This window comes from Zootoca vivipara, chromosome 7, assembly GCF_965207765.1.
Source record: "Zootoca vivipara chromosome 7, rZooViv2.hap1.1, whole genome shotgun sequence".
In the NCBI taxonomy this organism is placed as follows: Eukaryota; Metazoa; Chordata; class Lepidosauria; order Squamata; family Lacertidae; genus Zootoca; species Zootoca vivipara.
The window spans coordinates 33686153-33705303 of record NC_142590.1 but is presented as its reverse complement, the minus strand read 5'-3'; the positions used below and the strand labels follow the sequence as shown (position 1 = coordinate 33705303).

The 19151-nt window shown below is 43.0% G+C and overlaps 3 protein-coding genes across 8 annotated transcripts in view; 1 reads left to right on the top strand and 2 right to left on the bottom strand.

The window, feature by feature from the left end:
* Positions 1 to 366: 366 nt before the first annotated feature.
* On the top strand, positions 367 to 9918 carry DYNLT5 (dynein light chain Tctex-type family member 5). Its single transcript, XM_035122884.3, has 5 exons — positions 367 to 925; positions 3141 to 3258; positions 4529 to 4620; positions 5872 to 5996; positions 9345 to 9918. Exons 2-5 carry the CDS (start codon positions 3146 to 3148, stop codon positions 9546 to 9548), a joined length of 534 nt encoding a protein of 177 aa, XP_034978775.2. The 5' UTR covers positions 367 to 925; positions 3141 to 3145; the 3' UTR covers positions 9549 to 9918.
* A 1330-nt stretch (positions 9919 to 11248) lies between these two features.
* On the bottom strand, positions 11249 to 13686 carry INSL5 (insulin like 5). The gene is made up of 3 exons (XM_035124201.3): positions 13626 to 13686; positions 12824 to 13012; positions 11249 to 11722 (listed from the first exon to the last, which is right to left on the bottom strand). Exons 2-3 carry the CDS (start codon positions 12990 to 12992, stop codon positions 11481 to 11483), a joined length of 411 nt encoding a protein of 136 aa, XP_034980092.1. The 5' UTR covers positions 12993 to 13012; positions 13626 to 13686; the 3' UTR covers positions 11249 to 11480.
* Positions 13687 to 15636: 1950 nt separating this feature from the next.
* DNAI4 (dynein axonemal intermediate chain 4) overlaps positions 15637 to 19151 on the bottom strand; it is a 29285-nt gene continuing 25770 nt past the window's right edge. For 2 of the 6 annotated variants that reach the window (XR_015951019.1, XR_015951020.1), the window contains 3 exons: positions 17583 to 17809; positions 16683 to 16762; positions 15637 to 15818 (listed from right to left, as the gene is read on the bottom strand). Coding sequence is in view for 4 of the 6 variants with exons in the window: in XM_035122853.3 (XP_034978744.1) it covers positions 15768 to 15818; positions 16683 to 16836; positions 17583 to 17809 (432 nt within the window). In the remaining 2 variants the exon portion in view is untranslated. Of the gene's footprint in view, positions 15819 to 16682; positions 16837 to 17582; positions 17810 to 19151 lie in introns of all 6 variants that reach the window. The other 4 variants (XM_035122853.3, XM_088673928.1, XM_060276831.2 and 1 more) reach the window with 2 other exon arrangements.

Below are 19151 nucleotides of genomic sequence, written 5' to 3'. Positions count from 1 at the left end.
GGAGGAAACTGAGAAATGGGAATTTAGGGTTATTATAGCCCCAAAGTCTGCACCAGCCTTTCCCAACTTTGTGCTCTCCATACTTTTTGGGGAGTATCGTTCACTCTCATAATCTGGAGGCCCACAGGTGCACTAGATTATTCTTTGTTAGTTCGTCATTTTATACACAAGACCGCTTAAAGGAGCGGGGAAAGCATTTTTATTACGCAGAAAATCTGGTATATTCTTTGGCTTTCTACACCTTATACAGGGTGCGTGGCATATAAACGCTTATATTGTAATACGAGGCTACGGCTTTTAATTAGAGCGTTCTCTATTCCTGCACCAAAGTGGATAATCGGGAGTTGGCCCTGAAAGGGACCGGCCAGTACCGTAGTAGCATGTAAAACAGCCACGCAGGGAGCAAGGCAGGGATTTTGCTAAATCTCAGGAGCATCAAGGCGCACGGACAGCAGCTCCTGGAGACCACACAGCGCTTTCCCCACACGGTTCCTTTGGCGAGGTGACTTTCCAATGCTCCTTTTTAATGACGAGGGCAGCTGCCGACGTTCCTACCCGTGTCACGACGTGCCTCACAAGACCTCTGAGCCCGAGCCCAACGACTGGAGCGCAGTTAAAAAGCTAGGCTCCGGGGTGAAACTGAGAAACAGCCAAGGAAAGGAGGGAGCGCGCTGCTCCTGCTGCTGCAAGAGCTGCGCTCCAGGCGCCTCTTCCCGCCCGGCAAAGCCACATTGGACGCGAGCGCAAGGCGGGAAGCGGAGACCGGCTGTCCTCCGCCTCTTCCCGCCCTGAGGGCGGAGGCAGCAGCGCCGGGACTGCCTTCCGCGGCTGCAGCAGCCTCCGGGGGTGATTGGTCACCCTGGAAACCAGCAACAGCTGCGGCTCCGTCCTGCAGGCTGCAGCAGCAAAAGAAGGAAGAGGAAAGGTAAGGACGCGCCGGCGGGAGGCTTGTTGGGGGACCCCCCGAAAACGGGGGTGTCGCCTGGGGCAGTAGAAAGGCGGGAAGCGGAGTGGCCTCCCACCAGCGCGCGCCCCCATTCCGGCAGGGCTCTTGCAGCCGCGTCATAGGCGGGGGGTTCTACCTGTTGCGCGGTTACATTCAGAGTAGGCCCACTTAAATTAATGGACGTGACAAACCTAAATCCATTGGTTTAAGGTGCACGTACTCGCAAGAGAACTTGGGCGGCTACAATCCAGAAATTCAACTGAGGAACACACACACACACACACCGGGAATTTGCAGCAGTGGGGGTAATCTTCATGTATTGGCTTTCTGCCTGTCCCACCCGTAGTAGTTGAAGGCACAGGGGCCCTTAGCTCTGGTATTTAAAAGAGAGATGTTAATCTTCATGCTGTAGCTGTGTACAGAGGAAGGCTAATTTTCTTCTGGAGCCTCCCCGTTCTAATCATTTGCATTTGAATAGTATATCTCTCGCCTTTTCTCATTGCCCCACAAGAAGTCATTTCTTGGAAGTCCGAGGGACAATAGTGAAGAGATACTGCATCTTCCTAAGGAGAGACTAAATGTGCAGGCAGAAGGAAGTGTGTGGACTTGTAATAAATACACACAAAGTGTGCCACAGAGGTGGCTCATGAGTTGCACAAGAGCAGCTGAGGTGGCTGCACTTCTTTCTCCTCTCCCCACGCCATTACAAAGCGGGATGGGCAATTTGTAATTGTTATTTGTTGTTCAGAGTGCCAGTCCGCTTCAGGAGGCTTCAGGCGATCCTTAGCTTACAACAGCAGTATGGAAAGGACTTGTATTGTTTCCTATGTGTGTGCATGCTTAATGCCAATTTATGAGAAGAATTGGAGGAGGAGGAGGAGGAGGAGGAGGAGGAGGAGGAGGAGGAGGAGGAGGAGGAGGCAAGCCAAATGAATGGTTCAGTTCTTCTAAGTGGCATGCCGCTGTTCATGAATAAACTTCGTTCTTCTTTCAGAGGGGTATATACATTAGTCCGTTATAGCAAAAGCAGCAAAAATTATGGCATTACTTACCATTTTTCTAGAATAAGGTTGTGAGAGTAGAGTGCATGCATCTTCTGAGGTGGAATCTAGTATATGAATAATGCCATAATAAATTTGTTGAGACTTTTGGTTGCTTTTTATTTCCGAGTAAGGCCTTGCCTTGTCACTTTTTTGTTGTGTACAGATTGAATTTATTTACAGTATAGTAAGTCATTTCTTGAAGTATGGAGGACAATGCTGAAAAGATACTAAGCCTTATAAGGAGAGACTAAATACACACACAGATGGAAGTTGGTGGTTGTGTTCTACCTCCCTTGCCACCAGCAGAATGCCTCTGAATACCAGTTGCTGGGAGTCTCAAGTAGGGAGGGTGGTGCTGTTGTGCTCATGTGCTGCTTTGGGGCTTCCCATAGGCACCTGATTGGCCACTGTGAGAACAGGATGCTGGACTAGAGAGGCCTTCTGTCTGTCTGTCAGGACTTACGTATGTTCCACAAACAGTCCTTCTGAATCGGGCAGCTGTGGTCTCTTTTGTGGCATTAAAAAAAATGTTCCACAGCACTTCTCACCCATTTCCAAAGCCTTGCAGCACTTCCAGCATCCTCGGCAACACTTGGAGTGGCTCCTGCTGTTGTGGAAGTGCTCTGTAGGCCTTGGCTGCTTGCCAAGAAGCAACAGTCCCAGAAGGCTTGGCTTGGCTACCATCTTCTTGAGGAACCTGCAACACCTTGAAGCAGTGGTTCCTCAAAACTTCCTTTGCCTTTCCTGATGGGAAGCAAACCTGGAGCAAGCTGAAGATGCAATTCCCAAAGGAGTATCCCTCCCTTTGTCGATTTGCAGCCATTTCCTAAAGCCTCGGAAGATTAATCAACATATCCCAGAATAGGGCACCGAGTGGAGTAAAATTGCCATAATCTTTGCTAATTATATTTAGTTTGTTGACACCCCCCCTCCCCCCTGATAATGGAATGATTATTGAAACCATTGAGCCAATCCTTTGGGGAGTTCTCCCAATACCTAGGTATAACCACTCATGCTTCCACTTCACAGACTCTGTGCATTTCCAAAGACTCTCGTTACAATACCTTGTGTAAGAGGCATGGCTCTGACACCAGATGCCTATATACTTTTAGGTCACGATTGTGTTTAAAAAATACATTTCCTGTATCTAGAAAACATGTCGGACACAATGAAGGAAAAAGCGGCCCGCTTGTTAAAGAAAAGAGGCAGCATATCCTCTTTAGGAAGCCATGAAGTCAGGGCGAAAGAATTTTTTGGAAGAAACAAAGAGTGAGTAGCATATTTATCATTTTCTGACTTTTCTTCCCAAGATCATTCCATCTGGACAGTATAAAAACTATTCTTCAGGCTTTTTGCAAATGTCATGCTCAGTTATTCTTTTTCTACATGGGGGTGGCTGGTAATGGGTGGGAAACCCATCGGGCTTTCAGCTGCTTTGAACCTCGTGCCTGCTTTAGGTAAATGAAGAGCTGTGTTATGCAAGAGGTTATGCAAAAGGTTATCCAAGGCTATGCAAGAGGGCGATGAGGGGCACCCATGCTCCAGATGTAAGAGTAGCAGTCAAGTGGCCTGATGAAAGGGCTAAAAATCAGAACTCACATTTTCTTCACAGCATGTAGTTCTGCCCTAACTGGCCATGCACAAATACTGTGATGTGTCGTCATATGCTTCGGCGCAAGGAGAGATGAAAAGGAAAATGGAAATCTCACTACAGCCAACCAAAGACAACCAACCACACCCTAGGCCACCTCCCAATCTCCCTCACCAACAAGGAACTATAACCAGTGAATAGAAAGAGAACCCACACAAGTGATGCTGACACAAACCCCCATACATACACGAAATAGAAGAATAGAAGCATCACCACCCTACCCCATCCCATGGACCCTCCCTACTCTCCCTCTCTTTTCTTCCTAACCTAATACTGCATACAACACTAATGTCTCACAACAAATGAAACTTATCTGTAGAAAACACAATTACAGTGGTACCTCTGGTTACGAACTTAATTTGTTCTGGAGGTCCGTTCTTAACCTGAAACTGTTCTTATCTAGAGGCGTGCTTTCACTAATGGGGCCTCTTGCTGCCACTGCACCGCCGGCAGACAATTTCCGTTCTCATCCTGGGGCAAAGTTCTCAACTTGAGGTCACTCTTCGAGGTTAGTGGAGTTTGTAACCTGAAGCGTTTGTAACTCGAGGTACCACTGTATTAAAAAAGAGAATGCATGTATTTTTGTAAACGAAGAAATCTTTAATAGAAATTATTTTTTTAAAAAAAGAAAGGGAAAATGGAAGGAATGGTAGAGCTTAGAGCAGATGTTGGGAGTCTTTGGCCTTCCAGAGGTTGCTGAACTACAACTCCATCATCCCTGCGCATTGGCCTTGCTGGGGCTGATGAGAGTTGTAGTTCAGCAACATCTGGAAGGCCAATGGTTCCTCACCGGTGACTTGGAATCTAAGATAGGTGGGCTTTTTAAAAAAATCAATGCAGCTTTCAACAAGTCACTTTTAATACAATTATTACTGGGTTCGGTTTCAGCTCCATAAGTACAGTGTCTTACATGGACGAACCTGGCCACCATGATGATATTCTTCGCCCCGGGGTTCAGATGGAAAACACATACCAGTTGGGTAAGTTTCTTTATCTTACTCACTTTCTTGTTAATAGCCTAGTCCCACTCTCTGTAGCACTATACAAATAATAAAAGTAATATTAATTATTATCATCATCATCTTTATCGTATTTATTTGTTGTATTTTATGCCACTGTTTACATTATTGCAGTCATCCTACAATGAATACATTGCAACTGAGGAACAAACAAGAATAGCAATATGTGACAAATAAACAATTTAAATCTTAAATCTTTTGTATACAACAGTAATAGCCTTAGGGCAGACAAAGTATATCCTACTGTTGGTAATTTCTGCAACGTACAAGCAGCTTATCACCAAACATTCAAGTATGACTATTGTGGTATAATGATCAAATAAATTGGAAAGACTGGAGCTTTTCTTTTTGCTGGGGGGGGGGGGAGCCATAGATGCAGTGTACAGTATATGAACTAATTTAGAAAGCTGCCTGAGGCAAGCTTCTGCTCATAAGCCTCTTGAGGAGTCACCTGGGCATTCTGTGTGACACAGCGCATGATCTATTTTTGCCATAAAACGGCAAAAAAAATTCTTTAAAATGAGAGATATTCCATGTTAGGATATGATTCCTATTTGGTGGAGAATAAAATGGAAAACTAGAATACTTAGGCTTTGAAATTAAAACGGTGGATTTATTTGACCAAGTAAAACATTGTGCTTGAGTACCTTAGGATATACATTATGCTTTTGTAGCAATACTTATTTAAACTAAAGGGAGGGAGGGAGGAGTGTCATTTGTTTTTTTAAAAAGGTTATAATCTTGTAAGTGTTCTTCACAGACACGCTACCTGACAGAAGCTCACAGGCCCCCAGTGGTCCACAGACTGTAGTGTGGGGGCCCTTGGACTAAGTCAGTGGTGGCCAAACTTGGCCCTCCAGCTGTTTTGGGACTACAATTCCCATCATCCCTGACCACCGGTCCTGTTAGCTAGGGGTGGTGGGAGTTGTAGTCCAAAAACAGCAGGAGGGCCGAGTTTGGCCACCACTGGACTAAGTCATTGTTTCACTGGGTAAATGTGTGCACAGTTGGTAACCCCCCCCCAAAAAAAAAAATTATCACAGCCTTCCAAAATAATGGTGTGAGCTCTCTCTGTGGGCTCTCTCATTTTTGTTGGAAGCCGCCCAGAGTGGCTGGGGGAACACGGCCAAATGGGCGGGGTATAAATAAATTATTATTATTATTATTATTATTATTATTATTATTATTATTATTATTATTACTGTGCTCCAGGTCCTGCAAAGTACTTTCCGGTGAGCACTGTGAATAATATCTTGAAGGATGTGGTAACAAGTTATCTTCAAGAGGAAAAATATGAAGCCGAGTTGTGCAGACAAATGACAAAGACCATCTCTGAGGTACACAATTTATTAGTAAAGCAAAGTTGGAAAGTATATCGGAGGTATATCCTATAGAAAGCTCTGCTCAGAACAGCTTTTGGATACAAGAGTTCAACTTTATGACCTATGAAGGGATATATTAAGATGTTTGTGTAAGGAGATGAATCTAGTTAACCTTGTAGGTCAGCTGCTTCTTGGATAGTTACCACATTGCCCAGCTTATGATTTTGTATCTTGGATGTAGTGGTACAGCTAGTTTCCATGTGTGCTGATGCTAACTGAGAAATCTGTAGCTGCATCTTCTATCAGGAATGCGAGTCTTCTCTGTTCTGCATGACCTGCCATTGATCTCCTCTCCCCCCCTCTCTCTAGTTTTCTGGGTCAAAGAGCATATTTGAGCAAATGCTGAGTGTCTCCCCTTTTCCTTTTTAATCACATCAGTTTATGGCCATCAACTGGCACTGGAGTCAGAAGTTGTGGTTTCAAGACAGGCTTGAGCCACACTAGACTGAGGGGCTCCTCCTCTGTCAGTGGGCCCTGGTAGGCTTCTCTAGCTGCAGTAGTAGTGCTATAAGCATCACTGGGCAGCCGTCTCTGGTCAACCTTTAAATTTCCCAAAATGCCCCAAATGATTCTTAGTCAGGGGCATTGTGATAAATTAAAAGGGTGGCATGATCCAGCCACCTGATGGAATATTAAGCAGGGTCCCTTGGCAGGCATCAGCAGCTTCCCAGTGATGCCAAGTGCTGAACCCTGTCCCTGAGACTCACCTGAGACCAAAATGCATTATCTGCTTCACAAGCGCTGGATATAGATATAGATTCATATGGCTGTATCCAATGATGCAGCTCCACTCACATAACAGATGTCCTTGTGCACAATTGCAACTTCCTCTTCCTCACCTGTTCCTTCCAGCCCCGCATTGGGGGACCCTCCAGAGCAAATTTTCGAGGTGCCTATATAGGGTGCAGAGAGGAAGCAGAAGTCCCATTGCACAAACAGAACTCAAGATTTTGGTTACATCAAGGAGACTGCCAAAAACTACTTTGTAGTAGTGTTCTGTATTGGGGAGGGAGGCTTAATACTTGAAAACAGGTCACCCACCAATCAGTGCCCCCAATGATAAGGAGAATCCCCATGCCCCCACTCACAGCTACCAGAAATGCTAGGGCTGCAATCGTATAGAATCATAGAATCATAGAATCATAGAATCATAGAGTTGGAAGAGACCACAAGGGCCATCCAGTCCAACCCCCTGCCAAGCAGGAAACACCATCAAAGCATTCCTGACAGATGGCTGTCAAGCCTCTGCTTAAAGACCTCCAAAGAAGGAGACTCCACCACACTCCTTGGCAGCAAATTCCACTGCCGAACAGCTCTTACTGTCAGGAAGTTCTTCCTAATGTTTAGGTGGAATTTTCTTTCTTGTAGTTTGAATCCGTTGCTCCGTGTCCGCTTCTCTGGAGCAGCAGAAAACAACCTTTCTCCCTCCTTTATATGACATCCTTTTATATATTTGAACATGGTTATCATATCACCCCTTAACCTTCTCTTCTCCAGGCTAAACATACCCAGCTCCCTAAGCCGTTCCTCATAAGGCATCGTTTCCAGGCCTTTGACCATTTTGGTTGCCCTCTTCTGGACACGTTCCAGCTTATCAGTATCCTTCTTGAACTGTGGTGCCCAGAACTGGACACAATACTCCAGGTGAGGTCTGACCAGAGCAGAATACAGTGGTACTATTACTTCCCTTGATCTAGATGCTATACTCCTATTGATGCAGCCCAGAATTGCATTGGCTTTTTTAGCTGCTGCATCACACTGCTGACTCATGTCAAGTTTGTGGTCAACCAAAACTCCTAGATCCTTTTCACATGTACTGCTCTCAAGCCAGGTGTCTCCCATCCTGTATCTGTGCCTTTCATTTTTTTGCCCAAGTGTAGTACTTTACATTTCTCCTTGTTAAAATTCATCTTGTTTGCTTTGGCCCAGTTGTCTAATCTGTTAAGGTCATTTTGAAGTGTGATCCTGTCCTCTGGGGTGTTAGCCACCCCTCCCAACTTGGTGTCATCTGCAAACTTGCTCAGGATTCCCTCAAGCCCATCATCCAAGTCATTGATAAAGATGTTGAACAAGACTGGGCCCAAGACAGAACCCTGTGGCACCCCACTAGTCACTACTCTCCAGGATGAGGAGGAGCCATTGATGAGCACCCTTTGGGTTCGGTCAGTAATCCAGCTACAAATCCACTGAATGGTAGCATTGTCTAGCCCACATTTTACCAGCTTCTTTACAAGAATATCATGGGGCACCTTGTCAAAGGCCTTGCTGAAATCAAGATAGGCTACATCCACAGCGTTCCCTTCATCTACCAGGCTTGTAATTCTGTCAAAAAATGAGATCAGATTAGTCTGACATGACTTATTTTTCAGGAACCCATGCTGACTTTTAGTGATCACAGAGTTTCTTTCTAGGTGCTCACAGACTGTTTGCTTAATGATCTGCTCTAGAATCTTTCCTGGTATTGATGTCAGGCTGACTGGGCGGTAATTGTTTGGGTCCTCTCTTTTCCCCTTTTTGAAAATAGGGACAACATTTGCCCTCCTCCAGTCTGCTGGAACTTCGCCTGTTCTCCAGGAATTTTCAAAGATTATTGCCAGTGGTTCTGAAATCACCTCTGCCAGTTCTTTTAATACTCTTGGATGTAGTTCATCTGGCCCTGGAGACTTGAATACATCTAAACTAGCCAAGTATTCTTGTACTACCTCCTTACTTATTCTGGGCTGTGTTTCCCCTGCTGAATCATCTGCTCCATATTCTTCAGGTCGGGCGTTGTTTTCTTTCTTGGAGAAGACTGAGGCAAAGAAGGCATTGAGGAGTTCTGCCCTTTCTCTGTCCCCTGTTTGCATTTCACCATCTTCTCCTCTGAGTGACCCCACTGTTTCCTTGTTTTTCCTTTTGCTACGGACATACCCATAAAAGCCCTTTTTGTTGCTTTTAACCTCTCTGGCGAGCCTGAGTTCATTCTGTGCTTTAGCTTTTCTGACTTTGGCGTATTCACACTTACTTGGGATTAAGTTCCATGTAGGGCTTCCATGTAAAGCATCTACAGGAACAGGCTGTTTTGACTACCAGCTAATTTTACAGGACAAAATCCATCCAGTTAAGCACTTTAAGTCCCATGCAGATGTGAAATTGTCTTAAGTTATTTGAAGTGCAATGCATCACTGGTGTATTTAGATTCCTGCCACTAGAGTAAATTAAACATTTGAACGGAGCTGTATTGTATCCTAGGTAGTTTATATTAGTTTGCTTATGAGACCATGAATTTAATATTCTCTCTCTCTCTCTCTCTCTCTCTCTTAGGTAATTAAGGCTCGAATAAAAGACCTGATGATACCAAGGTATAAAATTATTGTGATTATACATATTGGACAACTTGACAAGCAGAGCATGCAGATTGGAAGCAGGTGCCTCTGGGATACTACAAGTGATACTTTTTGCTCATACGCCTTCAAAAATAGATCTCTATTTGCTCTCGCAAATGTCTTTGCAGTTTACTCCGAGTAGCAATTAAAAGGTCTATGTGACCAAATAGACAGATACTATTTTTAGGCTGCAATCCTATGTACGCTTACAAGCAACAAGCTGCATTGAATAACCTGCATAAGATCGCTCTGCATACGTAGACTGGCCAAACCAGTAGATTAGTTCTTCTCTGTGAGCATGAAGGGTGCTTATTACTCTGAAGATAACAGGTGTTAATACCACTTGTGCAGTTCTCATTTCTGGTGTGGAAGTGCAGTGTTTGATCATGTAAACATCCCCACGGTTGGACTCTGTATCGTATTAGTGATATCATAATGGGTGTGCATGAGGCCTAATTCATTGTGTTTATGTTCTTGAAAAAGTATCAAAATACAGAACCAGTTTACACTTGTCTGTTCTTATCAAGGTGATTTCCTCGAAGTGTGGCCCTTTTGCTTTATGTGTGAACTCTCATTTTTGCATTTGCAGGACGGTGTGTATTATGTCTCCGTTAAAAGGCAATTTCAATCCTACCCTTAACCATACGCAATGGGTGATGGTGGTGGTAACTTTCTTAAGGTTTCCCTTTCTGCCCTTTTAAAAGGCTTGATATGGGCTCCACTGTGCAAGGGAGCACCCAGCTTCTTAAAAGTGAACTTTGTCCAGTAGCTGAAACTGAATAGTCTGAAGGCAAAGTGTGGATAATTTTTTAGCTAAAGTTTTAGCTAAAGTTTTAAGGAAGAGCCTGGAGAGTCAGTGCTTGGCTCACCTCTGGTATTTGGCTCGCATTATGACAAGGGGCTATGAGGACTGTGCTGTCTGGCTGGCATGATGACACATATCTGATTGTTGTCGGTAAAGCTGACTCTAGCACATTTACTTCATATCACAGTGAGCCAATGGAGCCTGCCATCTCGTCTTACAAACAACACATGTGGAATGAACGCTACATCATGACATGCTGTTATTTCAACTGTAGCATTGCGAGGGAACATGGCAGCCTAGTTGGCCACTGGTTCCAGCTGTTGTACCGCTTAAAACAGCTCAAAAGTTTTGTTGAAGCAAAAAATAGTTGATGTATTATTTTTAAGACACTGATGTCCCTGCCTTTACTGGTAAGCCCTGCTTCCAAAAACTTAGCGCCCTTCTGCCCCCCGCCCCCAAATCTATTGGATTATCTCCTCCAGTGTTTTCCCTATTCCAATTTCCCACCCTCGTTTTATTTAGCAAAATTTATATGGCACTTAATTTTTTTAAAAAAACAACAACTTCTAAGCGGTTTACACAAAAGGTATAAAATATTCATCAAATATTTTGCAATGAAAATAAAAAATGGTAGACATAATACCAGGAAAAGCTTTTCTGGCGTTCATTCATCCTGAAGTTAATCTAGACAGGTTTGGTCAGAAGTACCGGTAAGTTGTCTGTTCCTAGAAGCTGTCTCATACATGGTTAGACCATTGGTTCATCAAGTTCCTTATTGTCTACTCTGATTGGCACCTGCCTTCTAGGATTTCAGATAGGAGTATTTCTACCTGGAGATGGGAGGAATTGAACCTGGGATGCTTTGCATGTAATCTGTCACTTAAGGTACAGGTCCCTTATCTAGAAACTGGTATTTGCTCTTAAGACTCCCTGAGTAAACAGAACTTAATCAGTGTCAGAGGGTTTTTGGTGGGTGTCTTCTTTTTTTAATTCCAAGCCTAGCACTGCACTGGCAAGAAGGAACAGCAGAAGCCATGTTGCGAACTGCAAATTTATTGTGAAAGCAGGAACTACGGAAAAGAGAGCTGTTTGAAATACAGATGTTAAAAGACCGTTTCTCAATTTGTACAGTATCCCAAATGGAATGGCACTTAGGAAGTACTTCAGAGCTCGGAACTACAAAGTAGGATATCAAAAATACCTATTTCTAGATGTTTCTGATGTATTGTTAGCTATGAAATAGCATACATGCCACTGTCTGATACATTTTCAGCACAGTGAACTTATGGTGCTGTCGCTGCAGCCGACCAGACAGCAAGTGGCTGTGAGTCGCATAATATCTTCATTCCTTTTGTGTATAGACTTTCGTTCCGTGCCCCATAGATCTCCTTCAGCTTCAGAACTGGACTGGATGAATTCTTTGCTTAGGTATTCTGGCTTTTGGATCACCTTTTCATTGGCACCTGTTGAGTCATTTGTGTCAAGTGGTGAATGCAGGTGGCTTTCTTGACCTGTTGCGTGCAAATGATAAAAATAAGAAATCTGGAGATAAACTGAAATTAACTTTGGATGTTGAACTTCAGGCAGTCCAATGATCAAGACAACTTTGATGTTGCCCAATCTATTTCTTTTAATTTGGGTCTGAAATATTTACAGCCTATACTGGGAATGCAATCCTAAGAAAACTTGGCATACAGTAAAATTTCACTATTGACGCCTATCACTAGGATTGTCCTAGTTCCGCTGAAAAACAAGGTATGTGAGGAATGAGGAAGTGAGGGATCAGCTTCTCTACTATATTTTCCTATATCCAGATAGGATTTTTATTTCCAAGGCCACAGATACAAAAACCAATCTGCTTGGCTTCTGTAGGATTCGACAGTTACCATCTCAGTACCAGGATATACAGTACTTGTTAATAAACTCTTTCAGAACTGGTTTTTAATTTTTTTTGAACCTAAATAACAGCAAAGCTATTACTTCAGGTATATCTTAAGACACAGGAATAAGCCTCAGTTTTCCAGAGTTAAGAAATACTTGTGTACAAACCCCAAATGAGATTGCTTATTACTATATTATAAATATTTGTGCTGTTTCTAAGCACTATACAGGATCCTGTTGCTTATCTTTAAAGCCTTGCATGGCTTGGGACATGGGCACCTGTGGGGATTTTTGCCTCCACACACCCCTATTTATTCACTAAGATAATCGTTCAAGTGCCCCCCTCCATCCAAAGTGGGGCACAGGCCTTTCCTCAGTTGTCACCAGTCACCACCTCATTTATGGAACTCTTCCTCTACGAGGTTTGACTGACACCTTACTTTATATTTTCAGCACCAATGACTTTTAGCACCTAGGCTTGCAATTATTAAAGTGCAATTCTGTTCATGGCAGTTTTTACCTACTGTTTTAAACTTAATTGCTTTGTCATTATAGATCTGGGTTTTTGTTTTTGGTTTTTTTTTAATTATGTAAGCCGCCCTAATGTTTCTGTTGGGAGTGCAGCATAGATCATTTTAAAAAATAAACAAAGAAAATCCACCAACCCTGGCTTTTGCATGCAAAAACATTCTGTGTGTAGTATTTGGACCGCATATAATCCAAATTGTTACCTGTGAGACTTTTTGGAAAGTGAGTCAGCTGCCTCCTCCAGCGAGACCCTCCGCAAGTAAAGACGACAGCTCTTACAAAGTCCCTTCCGCAGAGTTTTCTTTCCGCTGCTGCTTCAGAAATCGCCATAGAGAGAAAGAGCAAAAGCATCCCTAGCACCGCAGCCTTCATCTTGCCGAAACGGTATCTGACTAATCAGAGCAGGGAAGAAAAGGATGGGACTTCTGAAGACAGGAGCCAAGACCACAGGCCAATTTATACAGCTTGCTCCTGTTTTCTTGTTTGCCAAATGACGGGGTTGATGATGTTTACAATGCTTGCCGAATATTTCTTGCAACAGTTTAAGGTGCTTTTAGGATTCACGCCTGGGTTGCTCTCAAATGGTGATTCAGGTTATAATATGTTGCTATATTGTCTAAGAATAGCAACACACACAGCAGGGCAGTGTGTTTATGGGGGGCCCCGCACCTTAGATCAACATTGCAAATATGCACTTTCTAACAGTTTTATTGTACACTTCCCTTAGAATAAATGCCATTAGCCACTATAACATTTTAAATAGTGGGCAAGCTTAGCCATTTGATATATTCTTTGCTGCTTTGCCATTTTTAATACGCTTTGAAGGAACTCCTGGCTTCATCTCCCCCCCCCCCCCGGCATTTAGATCCAGAGTACAACTTGCTATGATAATACGTATCTGTATTTGTTCCGCTGGCACTATTTTATATATATATATATTACAAGTGTACTTACTAGCATTTGGGAAAGAATTTGAAAAGTGTCTATGATTAATTCTTGGAATACCTGATAACAGATTTCCCCTTGATTGCCTTTTCCATATGCTTGATAGTTGTGTGTTATACCACCTAATTTGAGATAACCATGTCAGTTTCTGAGACCACTGAATTTTTCATTATCATGGATAAAGTCACTGTTGCAGACAGTTCAAGGTGATGAAGCAGAGGTATCTTGCTACAGTCCTGTTTTACTTCTGGAAAATGTGTGTGGCTCTGAGATTCTCTCCATTTGTAAGGAAGCCCAAAGTAAGTCTGATTTTTTGTATTCACAATCTCTGGATCTGTTTTAAGTTTTCCCTGAAAGCAAACCCTCAGGGCAGCACTCCTCCCTTCTTATATATACCGCTTTCACTGCTTAGTATCACTAAAACAGCACCTGGTCCCTGCAAGCTGCAAAGATCTTGCTGACATTCGTCTTTCCCAAGGATCCCATTCCTCTCATCCCTACAACCAAGGGAGACTAGCACTGGGTTGCTCTTAATTTCCTTTGATTCTTCATCCTTTGGGGCACGTCCGGGGATGGCTATATGTGATCCACTTCCTATGTAACTGCGGTAGAGTGAACCCCTTACCATTATCACCATGTTGAGTTGAGCATCATGGGACCATAGAGTCTGAGATGGTACTGAGTCAAGTGGATGATTTCATTGAAGGGTTTTGCTTTGTGTTTTTTAAATGCAAAGCAGATTGCAGGAAGTTGCCATCTGGATCAGAATTTCAGAGATGGGAAAGGGAGAGGTACTTATCTCTTTCCTTGTGGCCCATTTTTTTTCTTAGCAAAATCATCCCGCTCCAAACTATTTTCAGTTTTACTCATGCTGATTTATCATTCATTGTACGCTATGTGGATTTTTTTAGACTTTGCTAAATGGTACTTTTTTTGTCTCCTGTGATGCTGGTGGTGTAGGTTAGTCTAATACTTTTTGACTAAAATATAATCCTTGTACTAAACAGTAGAGATTAGAAGTTCTCTGATTAACACCTTGCATATAGCAGATATACCACAAAGACCCCTATTGACTCCTGTTATCACCCATGTTCTCCAGCATTAAAAAACTAAATGTTTGTTCACTAATATTTACCTTGATGCTTACAAATGCATTGAAAAGATCATTCTGTTCCTTAGTAGAACCAGTAAGTAAACAAATGTTTCCACTCAATAAAAGAAAGGAACTAACATCTTATCACATTTTGGGATAATGATTAACACACTGTTAACACTAATAGATAGTATATTTAGAAACATAGAGGAAATAGAGTTGTCACAGTCTCTTCATAAAAATGTGCAAAATGCACATGGAAATGGGTTATAATGTGCTTCTTAATGTGTCTATATTTTTTATCTGTTTAAACATCCAGTGCTTTTTCTAAACTGTTGAATCCAGTTTAATGTTACTGTAGTTAAATATAATGCCCATGTGTGGCAGCTCTCCTGGACTGTACAGTGGAACCTCGGTTGTTGAACATAATCTGTTCTGGAAGACCGTTCAACTTCTGAAACGTTCAACAACTGAGGCACAATGGGCGGTCGGCAATTTCAATGCAGAAAATTGAGAAACATGCCTCAGAACCTGTTCAACTTCTGAGGCGCGTTCAAAAATGGAAGCAATAACTTCCAGGTTTTCGGTGAATGAAACATTCAGCTTCCAAGATGCTTCAAAACCAAGGTTCTACTGTAGCTGCAAAGGAAGCAAGAGTATTTAAATGCAAGACTTTTGAGTCAGGAGACAGGATTTGCAAAGTTTAGATGCTGGGACATAATCTGGAGGCCTTTTCTCCTGCCCAAATAATCCATGTTTTCCAATAACCTATGAAATGCTATGTAGGTGTCTATAGTATTTACAAAAGCATTTTCTTGCCAGAGCATATAACGCAGGTTTAGCTTCTGCCTCCTGGAGAGTCTTCAGCACATTGTTTTACTATACTACATTGGTAGCAAGAATTGATTACAGTATCTCACTTTAGCAGTGTGTGTAAAGACTGGGACTTCCCAAGCAAACATCTGTGGCATTTCAAAATAATTCCCAACAAATTTATTCCCATATATAAACTCACACACACTTAATGGTTGGTTGGTTGGTTGTTGCATAATTAACTGCTAGGCATTAAATATCGCATCCTTTTTTCATGGAATATTGCTGTAAAAAATCTACACTGGACTGGTCAGAACAGAGCCAATCATATCATGCAAAGCATCCACCTGAAAAAGACAAAAAGGAGGTGGATATATACGTTAACAAACCTGATAATTCGACAGCAAGTGGTAAAAAAGTAGGAAGAGTTTGCATTAGTTCTTTTCTGAGTGTAGTCAAGTTCTGAATGGAAAAAGCCTTATTATAGCTAAAACTTTATATTATTAGAATTAGAATTTATATACTCCCTATACCCAGGTGGTCTCAGAATTTACAAAAAAAAATTCCAAAGTTGCATCTACATCATAAAGCTGGGCTTGTGTGGTTTATAAAAATGTTACTGGTGTGCTGAGGAATAAAATAAGCCACTTAAGCTTCCTTCTGCACATGAATGCAGCTGAACATAAGTTTAAGCAGCAGCGCCTTTCATGAATGGCTAGTCCTTCTGCAGGTTGCTTTGCTAACGTGCCTTTGGCTTATTGGGCAGAAACGCTGCTGTTTGGGAAGCTATGTTCCAACCTCATTTGTGGATGGTCCCACCCTATTTCCATACCATTCCCAGCTCTCATAACTTGAACATGTATTGTGAGGCATTTGTAGTCGAACGCTGTGGCATAGTTGCAGCACCTAAACTAGGGTTGCCGTATTTCAAAAAGTAAAATTCCTGACACCCACAAAGTTGTTCCCACCAAAATTGGGAGTGAACCCAAATCCCCCCCGACTCCATTTTTACACCCCAAAACCAGGACATGTCAGGAATTTACCTGACGTAAGGCAAGCCTACCTAAACAGAGTATAGTCCAGCTGGTTAACATAGGGACACTGATTAACTTGCACTATGCACATGTGAATCAGCAGTGGGGCTCAGTTAGCTATTAGAAGGGCCCTCGGTTGGGGTAGGCTACTTCAGCTTTTAATGTTGCAGAACGTACCTTCTTACTGTCTGGAGGGATCATATTTCTTAGTGCGTACACAGTGACTGATCCTTCACTGTCGCCAATTAGAAGGCAATCTGCGTTTTTAGCAAAAAGCACAGCCGTGAATTTCACAGTTCCAGTGGCAGGATGCACAATCAGGGGATCCAGGCTACATGCAAAACAATGGCATACAGTATAAAACTGATGGCTGCAGAGCTCTGCGGGATATCCCATTGTGAGATATGTTACTACCACAACTACTACGGTATTATTGTTTGCTGTTTGCTTGCTTGCTTGCCTCACAAGTTACTTTCCTCCACTACACTACCCTAATTATTCCTGCTAGTAATGCTGATGTATATAACACCATTAAAGTTAGGAAGCCGCATAATGTATATCCTTAGCTAAATGTTTGACCCTGCAGCATTGGTTCTGCCCTGTCCCATTGCTCCATTCCAGTTGGCTGTGGTCTCTGATTAGGCCCCTTAGTTGAGCACTAGGGAGAAAAGCTATATTCATGGAGCTCCTTCCAGTTGGGTTTTAAGGAATCAGGTGCAAGTGTTTCTCCCAATGATACACAGCTGCTTAGCAAACAGGAAATATATACAATGGCAGAAGATCATATTTTGTACAGTGGTACCTTGCAAGACGAATTTAATTAATTAAATTTCAATGCATTCCTATGGGAAACCGCGATTTCACAAAATGAATTCATCTTGCAAGTCACCATCAGATCGCAAGACGCATTCGTCTTGCGAAAAATTCATCTTGCAGGACATTCGTCTTGCGAGGTACCACTGTAATGCATTCCATGTATGATACACTGTGTTTACTTTGTTCAAGAGTAACTGGGTACAGTAACTTTTTAGATACATAGATGTATAAATTGATTTTAAGAAAATGGCTGATTCTTACGTGCTGACACTAAGATCCCAGATTTCCACCCTGGTTTCGTTCGCTGCTGCAAACACATATGCTGAAGTGGGAGACCACGCTATATCATAAATAACATTGGCAGTGGAACTGAAAGTCAAAACAGGACGGACTGAATCCTCGCGCCACAATATAATACTCCAGTCTGCAGAACAGCTTAGAAACACTTCTGTACTGAATGGATTCCATGCTATCTTGTACACCGGGCCCTTGAAATAGAGAGAGAAAGAGTAATTGCTTCATTTTATATCACACACACACACACACACATATTCAAAGATTAGTGCAGAAGCATGCTGCACCACAGCACTGAAGCCCAACAAGATTTTGGGAGACAATGAACTTCTCTAAGCAGTATGTGATGGATGGCACAGCTTTAGCTAGGTTAAGCAGATTGGCCTGAATCCAAAGGAGATGTTGAATTCATACACTCAGGGGAGACCCATGCATAGCTGAAGAAGCCTCTTTTACAGTTTGTACCACAGTAGCTGTGCTAGCTGAAAAAGGCAAGCAGAATGGCAGTTAGGGCCTGCTAGAGGGTTCTTGAAAACTGAAGAGAGCCCTAGCTCTGCTCGGTGCCTCGCGTGTATGTAAGCTTCCTCCTTTGGTTTCTCTGCATGTTTAAATTTATACAATAGCATTTTGAGTTCATAACTGTCAAGGAAGTTTGCAGAGGTGTTCCGAGACACACTAGTTCAAGGGGGCAACCCCTCCTGCTATTATTGAGGGACACAATGCCATCGGATTGCCTCCCTAACAATGGGAGTTGTACTACTGTGCTCTTCCTCTTGTCTTTAGGAAGACAGAACCCCAAATATGGTCAGGAATGCAACAGGAATGCTCGAGGGGAGGAAGGTTTCAGGGGAGACAATCTGGTATGGTGATCAGAATCCTGGAAATCTAGGGCAGCTGTCAACTTCAGCCACACAGAGTGTGAGGCAGGATGTGTGGAAGCAGGTCTGGGAGAGGATAAGGAGGCTTGCAGCACCTTGGACAGATCACTTGAATAGCAGCTTTCTCCAATGGACTTTCAGTTCCATCCAAGGCCCTTCATCTCTTTTTCAGCCCTGACCTTCTCCCAGATTCCAACCCTTTCTTGAGAAGGGAAAAGCCTTAAAGGGGTAGCTTATAAGTCTGGAGCCAAGCAGTTGCCTCTGTTTGGCTTCCTGGCCACTGATGGCAATAAGGGGCATCTGGTATTGTGGGGCTCAATATTTCAGAGGCACTAGGCTCAGGAGGTGCTGCCTTTGGGGCACTGATGGTTCCAGGCTACCAATGTCGGATGTGATGTTACGGACCAGGCCTCAGTCCCCTGCCAGTGCTATGGGTAGCATGGCTTTGAAAGACACCTCTGTGTCTGTGAGTCTTTGCTGCCACTTGAAGCCAAGGTTCCTCCTGTTCATTTCAGTGGGGAAGAGAACTTCTAAGTGCATTATCACTTGTCACCCACAACCAGCTGCCTTATCTTGCATCAGGGCAGAACCTGTTTAGTTTATAGTCAACAACCTGGCATTCCAGTTTGTATAATGACCTAGAAGATAGCTGGTTTTA

Excerpts from the sequence above, each read along its gene's own strand:
- DYNLT5 (XM_035122884.3), top strand. The coding sequence starts at position 3,146 with ATGTCGGACACAATGAAGGAAAAAGCGGCCCGCTTGTTAAAGAAAAGA. Across the intron at positions 3,259-4,528 it reads TTTTTTGGAAGAAACAAAGA|CTCCATAAGTACAGTGTCTT; the intron begins GTGAGTAGCATA and ends GTTCGGTTTCAG. Across the intron at positions 4,621-5,871 it reads GGAAAACACATACCAGTTGG|GTCCTGCAAAGTACTTTCCG; the intron begins GTAAGTTTCTTT and ends ACTGTGCTCCAG.
- INSL5 (XM_035124201.3), bottom strand. The coding sequence starts at position 12,992 with ATGAAGGCTGCGGTGCTAGGGATGCTTTTGCTCTTTCTCTCTATGGCG. Across the intron at positions 11,723-12,823 it reads CTTTCCAAAAAGTCTCACAG|GTCAAGAAAGCCACCTGCAT; the intron begins GTAACAATTTGG and ends TGCACGCAACAG.